This window comes from Budorcas taxicolor, chromosome 5 (genome assembly GCF_023091745.1).
Source record: "Budorcas taxicolor isolate Tak-1 chromosome 5, Takin1.1, whole genome shotgun sequence".
NCBI lineage: Eukaryota > Metazoa > Chordata > Mammalia > Artiodactyla > Bovidae > Budorcas > Budorcas taxicolor.
The window spans coordinates 143947808-143963772 of NC_068914.1; the positions used below are offsets into that span (position 1 = coordinate 143947808).

At 38.2% G+C, this 15965-nt stretch overlaps 1 protein-coding gene across 1 annotated transcript; it reads left to right on the forward strand.

Moving 5' to 3' along the window:
• The first annotated feature begins 2859 nt into the window (after window positions 1-2859).
• Window positions 2860-15592, forward strand: LOC128048914 (killer cell lectin-like receptor subfamily B member 1). The gene is given in 6 exon segments (XM_052641396.1): window positions 2860-2944; window positions 9754-9828; window positions 11255-11409; window positions 11800-11915; window positions 15443-15549; window positions 15552-15592. Coding segments are annotated over 6 exon segments (579 nt in total).
• Window positions 15593-15965: the final 373 nt, after the last annotated feature.

The window sequence follows — 15965 nt, forward strand, 5'->3', positions numbered from 1 at the left end:
GTTAGGGAAATATCAAGGCTGTCCAGGTCACCATATACATATACATCAATCTTGTTCAGAGGTACCCTGGCACAATAAGCAACACAGTAAATATTGTTTTCATCCACTCGAATTTAGACAGACTACCTATCCAGGAGCAGAGCTACTGTTTGCAGTATAATTGCCAGCCTTGAGCAAAATTTATTTTAGCTTTTCTTCCCTCTCTATAACTTGGGTTTGTAGGTATTACAGGAGCAAAATGTGGTTCGGTAGGTTGTAAAAAGAGTCTGGGTTTTGAGGTAGGAAACAGATGATCATTCTTGCTCCTTACTCATCCGAGCTGCTACTGCTGCTGCTGCTAAGTCGCGTCACACGACTCTGTGCGACCCCATAGACAGAAGCCCAACAGGCTTATCTGTAAATTCAAAAAAATCCAATGCTTGGATAAGGCAGATATTAATGTATCAAATGATTGAAGCATTTACCAATAACTTGAGCTTTCTGATTTCAGTATACAGAAGGTTTAAGGATATAAAAAAGAAAGGCCAGCAGCGCCCCCTGTAGGAACTGTTAGTAAATGAACTCAGGTTTTTAAAAACATTGAACAACAAAAAGCATCCCCAAAACAAAAACCAACCGGCCAACCAGACAACAACAACAAAAAAAAAAAAAACCTGCAAAGCAAAAAACACTTGGGTTTTTGGAGCAACTATGCAAGTTTCACTCTAGCAATCAATACTCCATTTATTCATGTGTGTGCATGCATGGGTGCTGAGTTGCGTCCTACTCTTTGCGACCCCATGGACTATATACCCCGCCCATCTCTGCTATCCATGGGGATTCTCCAGGGAAGAAGAATAGAGTGGGTTGCCATAACCTTCTCCAGGGATCTTCCCAAACTAAGGATCCAATCCACATCTGTTATGCCTTCTGAATTGGCAGGCAGATTCTTTACAATTGGCACCACCTGGGAAACCCTAGACATAGGTTTATTCCATATCTTGGCAATTGTATAAGTAATGCTGCTACAAACATTGAGGGGTATGTATCTTTTCAAATTAGTGTTTTTGTTTTTTTGTGACATATACCCAGGACTGGAATTGCTTGGTCATATGGTAGTTCTAGTATACATATGCTAACAATATTAATCTTCCAAGTCACAAACATGGGATGTCTCTTCATTTAGTTATGTGTTTTTAAATTTCTTTCAGCAATATTCTACAGTTTTCAGTACAAGTTTTAACTAGGTTTTTTTCTGAAGTATTTTATTCTTTTTGATACTGTTGCCAATGAATTTCATTTTCTTTCCAAATCAATAATCAGTGTATAGCAACTGATTTCTGTGTATTGACTTTTTATTCTGAAACTTAGGCAAATTCATTTATTAGTCTAATAGTTTGTGAGTATGTGTGTCTGGAGTCTTGATGGTTTTCTACACATAAGGTCTTCTCTGAACAGATGTAATTTTGCTTCTTTTTTTTCAACTTTGATGACTTCATTTCTTTTCCATGTCTAATTGGTTTGGCTAGAACTTCCATACCTGTGTTGAATAGGAGTGGTGAGAACAGATATCCTTGCTTGTTCCTGACCTCAGAAGAAACGCTTTTATTTCTTTTTTCACCACTGACTGTGCTGTGGGCTTTTCATAAATGGTCTTTATTATGTTGAGGTATGTTAGTCACTCAGTTGTGTCTGACATTTTGTGATCCAATGGACTGTAGCCTGCCAGGTTCCTCTGGTCCGTGGGGTGGTCTAGACAAGAATAATGGAGTAAGTAGCCACTCCCTTCTCCAGGGGCTTTTCTTGTCCCAGGAACTGAACCCCTGTCTCCTGCATCTCCTGCTTTGGCCGGCGGCTTCTTTACCACTGAGCCACCTGGGAAGTCCATTTTATATGTATACAATAGTGATTGCATAGTAAGGGTCTTCTGTCCTATAAAATGGTTGTAACAAATGAAAACATCCATCAATATGTTTTGCACTGCATATGCACAAGTGAAAAGTCTCCTTTGGTTTATATTTCTGAATAGTTTGTACTTTTGAAGCTCACATAATTTTGCAAGCTTCTGGTTGAAGAGAATACTCCTTCCTCAGTCAGCTGTTTTTAACATGGCCATTGTGGACTCCTCGTGGTCATAGTCACACTTCCTAACTTGAAGTTAAACCTCAGTGCACTGAAAGCATTCTTTTAAGCTAAGAATAGTCTGGATCTTTGGCTCTTTGCTGTCTCTGTTGTATTACTCAGTGACCTTTTCCACATTTACAGCTCCTTTCCCCACATTTTTCAGCTCTTGCCAGGGGCACAAATATTTCAGGAAGATTTGAGAGCTTTAGAAAAGTGTCCTACAGTTTTTTGTGTGTGTTAGTGTTTACTTTTTACAACCTGGCATTAAATATGGTTTATCTTGATTCTTTGTGTGTGTGTGTGTGTGTGTGTGTGTGTGTGTGCGTGTTTGAGCCAAATCAGAGTACTTTATTTCCTTCACTCTGGTCCTGGCCCAGAAAAAGTTGTTGAAAAAAGATACTTACAAAGACAACAAACAATCTTTCCAGAATATTGTCAAACAATAGGCCAATTAACTAAACAAAGTAGATATTGAAAATCGTGAAAAAGTTCCTTTGGCGTTTTCCATGTTATGGAAAACTTGAACAAACTTTTTGGCCAACCTAATATTATATGTCTAAGTACACTGGACACCCAGTAAGTGGACTTCCTCACTAATTTATAGACAAAGCCCACAGTAACCATTGTGGTTAGGTGCTGATTATAAGAGAGAGAGCAAAACTTTTTAAATTGGTCACTTCCTTCAGCTGATCTTGCCTCAGAGAAGTTGGAGTTCTTCCTCTTATACGAGTATAGTACCACCTTCTTCAGTTTGCAATGGGGAGTCAGGTGGTATATGCTGATTTAAACTTACCCAGGGATTCTGGCATTGAAAGGTCATCACCTCCATCTCATCTTCAGAGTAAGTGGCTTTAATTTTCCTTTTGGCATTTGTGTATCTTCCAATAGTTAGATGTTCCTGTAAATTTGTGGCTTTAAATCATGACTTTGAAGATGAGCAGTAGTCATGTATTAAGTTGATATAGCATGGCCTGTCTGTAGGTAATCACAGGTGTGAAAAAAAGTACATACCTTTAGATTTCTTTTTGTGAAGATACTTTTGTGAAAAGTGAACATCATTCCTGTTACTGAGCCTTGGCTAAAAGAACCTGAATAAATATTTTACAAGTATGAACAAAGGAGTATTTTTATTTTATTTGGAAATAAAAGCAGTTTTTCTATTTTTGTTTTTGGTTTTTCTTAATATAAATTTATTTATTTTAATTTTACTTTATTTTACTTGACAATACTGTATTGGCTTTGCCATATATAAACATGAATCCACCACAGGTATATATGTGTTCCCCATCCTGAACCCTCCTCCCTCATCTCTCCCCGTACCATCCCTCTGGGTCGTCTCAGTGAACCAGCCCCAAGCATCCAGTATTTGTTTTATTTTTTGCCATCCCATGTGGCATGCAGGATCTTTGTTCCCCAACCAAGGATGAAAACCGTGCTCCCTGCAGTGGAAGCACGGAGTCTTAATCACTGGACCAGCCAGGAAGTCCCTTTTTTGTTTTTGTTTTTAACAAAAAAATGTTTTTAGAAATATTCTGCTACCTTGTTGTAATAGTAACCTACTTTATTTCAAATCTCTCTGTAAAATACTGGTTAAGTTCCAATGCATTTGCACCCATAGCATTCCTTTCAGAATACAAAGTGTTAATGATTAACACTTTGCTAATTAATTAACACAAAGTGTTAAAGATGTTAATGATGAACATCTTTCACTTTTCAAAGGGAAGGAAAAAATGTTCCAAAAGAAAATTATATTTAAGATTGATGTGAATGTACTCACAATCTGATTGTTTTTTAAATTGAAAAATGTATCAGTTTAGAAGGAGATAAGCCACAAGACACAGGAGAATATCCCTGATAAACCTACTTGATATTTGTTGAATTTGGCAATTTTCTGTGTGTCAGAGGAGCTAGTATTCTGAGTGAAGCAGATGAGGATTCTAATGTGAGGTAACAGGTGATGGATTCCGTGGCTGAAAAGAAACTAGAAACTAAGTAGAAAAATGTATAAAGTGATCATAGTATAGTACTGCCTTCTGATGTCAAACCAAATTTACTACTATTGCGATTTTTATCCCACCTGATATTCATTCCACTGTGTGCTTAGCAGGTGTGCTGCATCCTTTCAGGATGATGTGGGATAATTTCAAACTATTCAGTTATCAACATTCTAAATTGGAGACTGAAAAGTCTTAGGGTTAGCAAATAGTTTCACGATACCCTTCAAATGGGGGTTATGGAAAATTGGAGAATTTTGATAACTACAGTGACAGTTTGGTCAAGCTATATTTTTTGGTGGGAAATAGCAAAGCTTTCTGTTCCCTATTCAAATCTAGCAAAAGTGGAGAGAAAGGAGGATGGTGTTGAAAGGAGATGTGGCAGGATGAATATAGAAAAAGCAAGATTTTCCTCAAAAGCTATGATCTAAGATCCCAAATCAAAGGGGTCAGAAAATGTGTCTCTTCTGCTCATAATCATTATTCCTCAAAATATCATTATAAAAGTAAATCTGAAAAACAAAGCAGAATAAAGTCAGAACAAAATATGTGGTTACAAAACCCTTGACTGCAAAAAATGTATAACCTATAAGTTGAGAATTTTGTATTTGGTGGTTTTACCGAGGACCATAGCTGGGAAGGCAGCCTCTTAGATAACTCCGAGGAACTGTTCCCAAATGGTAAGGGAGAAGCCAGGACATATAGGAGTTTCTGCTGCAAATAAAAAACATATATAGTTGACTACCAAAAGATGACTGCTAATCACAAAAACAGACATATCGAGTTAATGATTTTAGTGTTTTCTTATGTGTGAGAAGACGCAAGAGTCTGGACTTACTGAAATCATTCCCGTGATGCGCATTTTAACTATCTAGCGCTAGTATCCTGTTTTTCTTCACTCTGAATTCCACTCGGGTTTCAACATCGGGGCAGCTACCCTGGCTGATGGCTTTATGGTCACAACATCCCTTGTCTATTGAAATGGCAGGTGACATTCTTTCTCCACAGATTGACCTGTTATTACAATTATTGGGAAACTACCCCTCAGCTCTTTGGCTGAACTGTTCAGGCTGTGGGAACTGTGTTGCTGCTGCTCCTAAGTCACTTCAGTCGTGTCCGACTCTGTGTGGCCTCATAGACAGAAGCCCACCAGGCTCCCCCGTCCCTGGGATTCTCCAGGCAAGAACGCTGGAGTGGGTTGCCATTTCCTCCTCCAATGCATGAAAGTGATAAGTGAAAGTGAAGTCGCTCAGTCGTGTCTGACTCTTAGCGACCCCATGGACTGCAGCCCACCAAGCTCCTCTGTCCATGGGATTTTCCAGGCAAGAGTACTGGAGTGGGGTGCCATTGCCTTCTCCGTGGGAACTGTGCTGCTAAGTCGCTTCAGTCGTGTCCGACTCTGTGCGACCCCATAGACGGCAGCCCACCAGGCTCCCCCCATTCCTGGGATTCTCCAGGCAAGAACACTGGAGTGGGTTGCCGTTTCCTTCTCCAATGCATGAAAGTGAAAGTGAAGTCGCTCAGTCATGTCCGACTCTTAGCAACCCCATGGACTGCAGCCTACCAGGCTCCTCCCTCCATGGGATTTTCCAGACGAGAGTCCTGGAATGGGGTGCCATTGTGGGAACTGTAGAACAGTGATCATATCAAAGGCATTCAGGTAAACCAGAGATGTGAGTTGCCACCTAGTTTATGGCCCAGCACTTGATTTCTTAAAAAAGTAGGTAAGTGTTCACAAAATGCCTCTAGAGTCTATCTATTCATCCAAAAACAAGCACCTGTGCCAGGCATGCCCTGGTGTTGAGGTTAGGACAAGTGAAAAAAATAGTGGAAAAATATTTTCTTTTTTGTGTGTGTATTTTATACTGCTAGGAAGACATACAAATAAACAAATAACTAAGTATATACATATATGTGGGTTAGATAATATTAAACGCAATAGAGAAAATTTTATCTATATTTTTTACTCTCTTGTATTCACCCCTCTGTTTTTTTTACCCTTTATTTATTTATTTATTTATTGATGGCTGCACTGGGACTTTGCTGCTGTCTGAACTTTATCGAGTTGTGGGCTATTCAAGGGCTCCTCGCTAGCTGTAGTACACAGGCTTCTCATTGTGGTGGCTTTCCTTGTTGCAGAGCTCAGACTTGATACCAGATGTGCACTGCTTAGTCGTTCCACAGCATGTGGAATCTTCCCAGATCAGGGATAGAATCCCTGTCCCCTGCTTTGGCAGGTGGATTCTTAACCACTGGACCACTAGAAAAGTCCTGAGAAACTGTTTTTTATTTGTGATGGAATTGAGAGTTAACTTCAGAGAGGGTATGATATCAAGTAGAAGAAGGCCTGCCTCACAAGATGACATCTGAGCCAAGACCTGAAAGAATTAAAGGACAAAGATATGTTTCCTTGGAAAAGAGCTTTTTAGAAGATGGACCAGGGCAAGTGCAAGTTCCCTGGGATGAGAACATTCCTGTCCTTTTGTAGGAGGAGCACATAGGTTGGGTGTGAAATGATGGAGCATGTCTGTGTTGAAAGCAGCAGGAGATAAAGTCAGAGATGTAATGGGAAATGGATTGAAAAGGAATTTGTAGGCTCTTTTACAGATATACAGTCTTAAATCTGCTTGAGAGAAGGCCAAGGAAAGGTTTAGAGCAATGGAGTGAGAGACTGTTGGCATACTGTTTATTATTATTTTTTTTATTTTATGTATTTATGTATTTATTTATTTTTGGCTGCACTGGGTCTTCGTGGCAGTCTAAGGGCTTCTCATTGTTACGGATCATGGCTTCAGTAGTCGCAGAATGGGGTCTCAGCAGCTGGGGCTTCCGGGCTCTAGAACATGGGCTCAGTAATTGTGGCAGAATCTTCCCAGACCAGGGATTGAACGTGACTGCCCTACATTAGCAGGCAGATCCTTATCCACCACACCACCAGGGAAGCCCTTGGCATATTGTTTATATTCAAACAAAAAAATAGCCCTGCATGGATATTTCCAGATGACTAAAGGAGGAGAAGGGGATGACAGAATGAGATGGTTGGATGGCATCACCGACTCAATGGACATGAGTTTGGGTAAACTCCAGGAGTTGGTGATGGACAGGAAGGCCTGGCGTATTGAGGTTCATGGGGTCGCAAAGAGTCAGACACGACTGAGCGACTGAACTGAAGTGAACTGAAAATTTACCTGGCATCTTCAATTTGTTGTAAGTTCATTATTTCTAAAGTCATGAAGTGTTGCAGAAAAACAGCTCAGAAGAGTCATAAGACCCTCCTCTCAGTTCCATAAATTTTCAATGAACAGTTATTGTGTACTAGACTCCATGTTGAGAAGAATTTTTTCATATAACCCTTTCCAAAACCTCATAAAGTAACTATTATGTTATGTTTCACAAGTGAGGAAGTTAGTATTTTATGAAGGTTACAGGCTTAAAGCAACATGCTCAAATACAAATCTGTTACATTTGAGAGCCTTTGCTCTTAACCACTTCTCTCCTTCAGTAATAAATAAGATAGTGACTATATGAAACTTTCTCCATGTTTCAAAATTTCAAGGCAGGAAAGAATAAGGAAGAAAAGAGACAGAAAGGTAAAATACCATACAGCTGTCAGGAAAGTTCACCTAGGACTAAGTCTCAGGCTCACTAAGTTTAGCTGCTCTGTGTCACACAGGATCACATTAGAAGTTCTAGGTCAATATTCTCCAGTGAGGTTTCTCTCATTTTCAGATTATACCCAGGACCTTGGAGCTCCTCTAGGTGTTATCTTTTCTCTCTCTCCTCCACATGATTATCCACGTGTCACTATCTAAAATTTAATACATTCTGTTTCCTACCTTAATCTTTTATCACATTTAGCTATCTTAAATTCCATCTCTACAAGGATGTTTTAGAAAGGGCTAAATCTTATACAAATGTCAACATCCTAACAGTAGAGATCGGTAGTAGTTGGCTGAAAACTGGATCACACAATTCAGTCTCCTGGGGGACTGTAAAAAACTAAAGTAGAAATAAATGGACTTGCAGGTCACTCTGGAACTTTTTTTTTAATCAATTAATTAATTTTATTTATTTTTGGCTGTGCTGGATCTTTGTTGCTGCGTGGGCTTTCTCTAGTTGTAGTGAGCAACTCTTTAGTTGCTTCTCATTGCAGTGGCTTCTCTTATTGTGGAGCACAGACTCTAGGGTGCTTGAGTTTCAATACTTGTGGCCCACAGGCTTAGTTACCCTGCCACGGCAGGTGGGGTCTTCCTGGATCAGGGATTGAACCTGTGTCCCCTGCATTAGCAGGAAGATTCTTAACCACTGGACCACCAGGAAAGTCCTTAGGACCCTACTTTAAGATAACTGATAAATGTTCTTTCCTGCCCCTAACCCCCAACCTGAATCTAGCTCTTTCTTATGTGAGCCAAACAGCCTTTGCTTTTTGTACCAGATGAACTCAACTAAGTTAACCAAGCATGTTTTCTTAATGTCTCAGATCTTTGTCAGGGTCCACGTTGGCATAACTTTGCCCTGAAATTTGGTTGTGCTGTGATGATACTTCTTGCCTTGACTGTGACTGGGTTGAGTGTTTCAGGTAAGTGATGCAAGACCATTTATTTCTTGTTCTACTTATTCTCCTTCTGCCATAAATAGTAAAGTATGTTAAACATCTTTGGCCACCCCAAACTTAGTGGAAGACTGATGAAATAAAAAGTTACGAAACAGTGCTCTAATAGTGCCCAGCCCATATCCACTTTGCAAACCCTAGGCTTTCATATTTCTCTTTCTAATTGTTCTGAGAATCTTCATAGGGGATTTACATGTGCTCCAAGAACTTTTTTAAAAATTGCAATTATGATAAAAGCTTGATAATAACAAAGAAAATAAGTTTATAATTGCTTAGAGGTTTTTTGTTTGGTTTTGTTTTGTTTTTAGTGTGGACCATTTTTAAAGTCTATTGAATATGTTACAATACTGCTTCTGCTGTTTTTGTGTTCTGGGTTTTTCTTGTTGTTGTTGTTGTTGTTGTTTGTTTTTTGGCCCCAAGGCATGTGGGATCTTAGCTTCCCCACCAGGGATCAAACCAGCATCCTCTGCATTGGAAGGCGAAATCTTAACCACTGGACTTCCTGGGACATCCCTACAGTTTCTTAGGTGCCTACTAAATTCTAGATTGTCCTAGGCAATGTCTCCCATAGGACAGACACAATTATACTCATTCTGTAAACGGAACATGTAGACAGGAGTGTAAGCAATTTAAGAATTTAAATAACACCTGGGATTTTACTTATATAGTGGGTGTGTGCATGCAAAGTCACTTCAGTCATGTCTGACTTTTTGAGATCTTACGGACCACAGCCCTCCAGGCTCCTCTGTTCATGGAATTCTCCAGGCAAGAATACTGGAATGGGTTGCCATTCCCTTCTCCAGATTACTTATATATTAGATGCAAGTAACTCAATGTTTCTCTGTGTTTACTTATGTGTTTGTTTATGTTGTCTTCTAAGCAGACCCACTGTTACTAAATTGCTATTGCTCTTATCTTCTGTTCATTTCAAGCTTGTTGAGATAGTACTAAGACAACAATTTCCTGAAGTGGTAAATATAGCATATCCATTTCTTTGCACCTTTCAGCATTTTATCTTCTTAATGGTGTTTCTTTATTTACCAGTGATACTCATAAGACAAAATACATCAATAGAAAAAACCAGCATGGATGCTCAAGAGAACGGGAAGGAAGCAACAGGTATATTTTGTGGCTTGAATTTTCTAAGAATAACAGCTAAAATTTGATAGTTATCATTGTATTATTTTTGTTAAGGCTCATTACAACCCATATGTTAAGATTAGTTTTATCACTCTGATTTTATGTTTGACAAAGCTGAGGCATGGAAAGTTTAAGCAATTCATCTGGGGTCATACATTTGCTAAGGGGTGACACTGAGAATTGTACTTCAGTGGTCTATCGTCAGAGCCTGTGACCTTAACTACCAGATAATACTGCCTTATGAGTACTCAGGCTAGGAGAGTCAATACTTATTAGTCAAAATCCAAGCCATAAAGTAAAATATACATTAAGTGAGATATTTGGTGATTTTAATATGTCAAACAGCTAACCTTTGACTAAAGCTAATGAATAGAACACAAACATGTAATGAATTCTTTAATACTTATTGTATTAATCATTAAGATATTGATCTTGTCCTTATACTTACTAAGCAGTGTGTGTTAATACTCTATTGTTGAGAGACTATAGCAAAATGCGATCATTTATTATATACATTTGTACACAAGAGAAATTTTAAGAAAATGAGAATATCCCTCTAAAAAATGCTATCCAATAGATCTCATTATTAGGCAAATATATAATTTAGCAGTTAGAAACTTTCGAATAATTTCTCTCCATGATACTTGCCATTAATTGTGGGTACGAATTATTATTTGCTTTACATTTTACATGTTGTTTCAAGTAGACTTTTTTTAAAGAGCGTTTGATATAGTTGTCCATGGAGTAGGAAGAGCAATGATAAGGAATTTAAGGAATCTCAAAAAGAGTTTTGGCTCTATCACCACCTGCTTGTGTGGAGTTGAATAAGTTATTCTGTCTGTCAGTGTTTTAGCTGGTCACCAATTTTCAAATTTTAATAGCAGAATGAACAGTGGTCTCAAAACCCTCAGTTATATTAAATTCATGAATTGTTCTCACAATGACGGTCAAAGACTTTCCTGAATTTATAGTAACTTGTATGAGATCCAACCAGTCCATCCTGAAGGAAATCAATCCTGAATATTCATTGAAAGGACTGATATTGAAGCTGAAACTTCAATACTTTGTCCACCTGATGCTAAGAGCTGACTCATTTGAAAAGACCCTGATGTTGGGAAAGTTTGAAGGCCAGAGAAGAAGAGGATGACAAAGGATAAGACGGTTGAATGGCATCACTGACTCAATGGGCATGAGTTTGAATAAACTCTGGGAGTTATTGATGGACAGGGAGGCCTGGCGTGCTGCAGTCCATGGGGTCACAAAGAGTTGAACACTACTGAGTGACTGAACTGAACTGTGTATATGTGGTTAGTGTTAGAGGGATGGGGACAAGAAATATAACATTCATTTCTTTTCTTCCTCTTTCTTATTTTATTTTTATTTTCCCTCTTCTTTGTTACTTTAGAGAGACCAGTTCTGTTAAGGTGTCCAATGCACTGGCAACAAATCCGAGATAAATGCTTATATTTTATTGAAACTTCCAAACCTTGGGATGACAGTCTAGCTGACTGTTACACAAGAGAATCCAGTCTACTGCTTATTCAAGATCATGAAGAATTGGTAAATAATTATTAATAAGTAAAATACTTCAATAACACTCAGCATTGGCTTCTAACCATATCAAGATTTTTGTGCTCTAGTCTCGAGGGTTCTATGAAGATGGAAGTATTAACCTTGACTTCAAGGAGCTCACAATCTGAGAGACTAAACGGACATATAAGCAAAATAAATATTATTTAATGAATACAAAAATATAAACGTAAATATTTGGATGTATAAATGAATGGAATAGAAATATCACAAGTAAGGAATAATTAACTCCAATGGGGTATCAGGAAAGGTTTCATAGCAGAAGTGATACTTAAACTGGGTTTCAGAGGATGAATAGAAGAATGCAAACCAGCAATAGATAAACGGATTCAATACTCATTTCTTCTGTTTCATTTACAGAGACTCATACAAAACCTGATAAACAAAAGAGGAATTCTGTTTTGGATTGGATTAAACTTTACATTATCAGAGAAGAACTGGAAGTGGATAAATGGATCCATTTTAAATTCTAATATGTAAGTATTAGATAAGCTAATTTGAATATTCTATTGTATCAGGTTTGCAAGGCAAGATAGTAACATTGCTATTGAAGACTGAGATTTATAGTTTTAATTTAGTTTAGGAATTTTCGAAAGAAGCAGTATAGTCTGAGAAGAAGAATGATTTTTGAAGTTAGTAGAAAATCTCCATATACGAAAAGACATCACTCTTTGTCACAATGTATATTTTTAATTGCAATGGAGTTTTAGGAAACGGGATAGACCAACTCCTTTGGGAGGGACACCAAAAAAAATTCTAATAACAAAATTTAAAAATAAAGAAATTTCTAGCTGGACACTATTGGAAAAAGAATTTTTGTACCAATATTATTAAATATAAAGAATTTAAGTTGAACTTTTCAAACTGTGGGACCAAATAAGTAGGCCACATAGAGCATTGAAATATGAATACGAGAAGAAAAAAGTATAGTAAATATCAGATTGTGGAATCCAGGCATTTGAGAGAATTGGCCAACTTGTGACAAATATTGTAGCATATTTTAATCGGTGGTGTAGAGAGAGAGATGTTTGAGGAGATGCAATGAAACTGCGTAAGCCACAAAAGAGCTATTTGCTATTTCTTTAAACTTTTTATTTATTTCTGTATTTATTTTTGGCAGTGCTGGGTCTCACTGCTGCTCAGACTTTTCTCTAGTTGCTCAGAGTAGGGGCCACTCTCTAGCTGTAGTGTGTGAGTTTCTCCTTGGAGTGGCTTCTCTTGCTGCAGAGCACAGGCTCTGTAAAGAAATTCTGATGAGTGTTTCAGAACAGATGGTATCCTGTTATGATTTTTGAGTCTGTGAATGATTTATTTACATTTGTATAAAGTACAGTTAAAATTGATATTTTTATCATTCAAAAAATAAGACATTAAAATTGAAGACACAGGAGCAGATAAAAATTTATCTAAAACAGCAATAATTTGTTATGTGAAAAATTATAAAAAATTTGAGAGACATATTGCTTTAATTAGCAAATTTTTAGGTTGTTTTGCCCATGTTCTAAAATATAATATTTTTAAATATAGTACTTTAAAATGAATATCACTTTAAAATAAAGGGTCCTAGACAAGAATAAATGTACGAAAAGGCAAATATATTTCATTACATAAAATCTATTCTGATTTTTATTTGTTTTCCAGGGATTATATTCTATACTTTATTTACATATAAATGCAACTCTGATATTAACTTATTTCTATTTTTCTGAACATAGAAAAGGTTAACTTTGGTTTCTGTGTGGGTATGTTTCTTATCGGGCCATTATGTTTATTCTATTAAACTTTATGATAAAATTAGAAATCTCTGTAGTGTCTATGAACAGAAATATAGGAAAAGTTGATAAACTAAATTCAATTAGCATTCTATTCTATTCTGAAGACTGAAAGAATGCTTTGGTTAAGACAGTGATCAGGTAACCCTGAAAGGTATCATATGATAGTAGAAAGAGTAGCAGTTAGATTCTGCTTTTATTTAGTTCTCTACCCTGGTTTTCAAGTAATGAAAAACATAAACAGTATTTTTTTTTTTCACTGTTTTGGGGATTAAGAAGATAATACTAAAGAACTAGGCAGAGATCTGGTCAAAGAAGGCCTGGGAAGTCACTGAGGGTCTTTTGAAAAAAGTCAAATGAGCATTTAAAAAGTTATCTTGAAATTTGAAGAAGGGGACCAGAAGGGTGAAAGAGGTAAAACACAGGGGACTTTTGCTATTACTCGCTTGAAAGAAATGCTGATGTGACTAGACTGTCCGGCGCTAGGAGGGAATCAGGTGGACTTCTCAGGCCCAGGGGCCCTTATGAAGAAAAGAAACAAAGGAACAAAGGAAATCTGTGATGGAGCCCTGCCCACCGTACCCCTTCACTTTCAGTTTAGGACAAGCAGGTGAACGTCTTGTGCATACCCCATCCTGGCATGCCAGTTCTGTGTTGCCATCCCATTCTTTGACTGCCACTCACACCACATCTGCAATAAGCCACAACACTCCTGCATCTTTGGAACTAATACAACATTGATCACAGCAGACACTCGTGAACTGTTTGGAACGGGAAAAAAGGAATCTTCCACTACATACAACATGAACTGAGACTCCTTTTCTGGCCACATTCAAAGTCTGCAGATCCTACATATCAATATGTACTTAATACATTTCCTGAGCACATACTCTGTTTAAGTCTGATCACACTTCTATAGGTATCATCTCAATGCCTCCCCAAATACTAGGTTATTATATCCTAAATATTTAAGAAAATCAAAGTTCAGTGAAAGCAATAAGTTTTTCATGTGATATGTTAATAGGAGATTCAGTTTCCAATTTTCAAAGCTTCATTTTGGGTATATCATGATGATATTTCTATTTAGAATGCTTCGCTTCCAGTGAAGATGAACTTGCAAGTTCCAGATGTTTATATTAACTTTCTCTTAAAAGTTTATATTTATGCCTGACTGTGTAGTTATCACTGTTCAGTTGCTAAGTCGTGTCCAACCCTTTGTGGCCCCCATGGACTGCAGCTCTCCAGGTTCCTCTGTCCTCCAGTGTCTCCCAGTTTGCTCAAATTCATGTCCATTTGAGTCAGTGATGCTATCTAACCATCTCATCCTCTGCCTCCCCCTTCTCCTTTGGCCTCAGTCTTTCCCAGCATCAGGGTCTTTTCCAGTGAGTTGGCTTTTCCCATCAGGTGGTCAAAGGATTGGTGCATCAGTCCTTCCAAAGCTTCAGCATCAGTCCTTCCAAGGAATATTCAGGGTTGATTTCTTTTAGGGTTGACTGCCTTGATTTGCGTGCAGTCCAAGGGACTCTCAAGAATCTTCTCCAGCACCACGATTTGAAAGCATCAATTCTTTGGCACTTACTCTCTTTATGGTATAAATTTCACATCAGTACATGAGTAATGGAAAAGCCGTAGCTTTGACTATACTGACATTTGCTGGCAAAGTGATGTCTTTGCTTTTGAATATGCTGTCTAGGTTTGTCATAGCTTTCCTTCCAAGGAGCAAGTGAAAAAAAAATGAAAGTGAAAGTGTTAGTCCCTCAGTCCAGTCTGACTCTTTCCCACGCTATGGATGTATCCCTCCAGGTTCCTCTGTCCACGGAAATGGAATTCTCCAGACAAGAACACTGGAGTGGGTAGCCATTCCCACGAGCAAGTGTCTTTTAATTTCAGGGCTTTAGTCATTGTCTACAAAGATTTTGGAGCCGAAGCAAACAAAGTCTGTCACTGCTTGCATTTTTTCCCCTGCTATTTGCCATGAAGTGATGGAACTGGATGCTAAAATCTTAGCTTTTGAATGTTGAGTCGCAAGCCACCTTTTTCACTCTCCTCTTTCACCCTCTTTCAGAGGCTTTTTAGTTCCTCTTCACTTTCTGCCATAGACTGTTTACTTACCCAGTGCTTAATAACTGAGCATCTCGTTTCCTGAAAGTTACAGAAAATTCTGGCTGGATGAGGAGAATTATGTGAGAAAATCATGAACACTAAAGAGAGTCCTTTCTTTTGCTCTACAGATTACACATTTCTGGTGATGTTAAAGAAGACCACTGTGTTTCAATATCAAGAACACAACTTATTTCTGAACGCTGTGCTGCAGAAAATAGATGGATCTGCCAAAAAGAACTAAACCTGTCAGAAGTAAAGTCACATGTTCCTCCAATTGACTGGATATCTGCCGGGAGCCAGCGTGAGGAATCCCACCCGTGACAAGGTCATGCGGCAGAGGCCTGATGGGAAAGACGAATCAGGCCTCAGGTTTTCCCCCTGGTATTTCCTGAGCACGTACCCCCCAAAAATAAGAATATGCCTGCCTTATTGCATTGTGCTTTTCTACTTTTCTGACACTCTCTGAAAAAAGTTAACTCAGGGCTTCAGTCTCCTGCAAAAGAATGTCTCAGCTTAAAACCCCCTCTGATAACTCTCTAGCTTGCCTAACAGGTTCCCCCAAAATTTTTACAGCTTGTGAATTGTTTGCAGTCTCCCAACCGGCAGAGGCACAGGAAGCTTAAAACATCCTAGAAATGCAGGGGCTTCCGA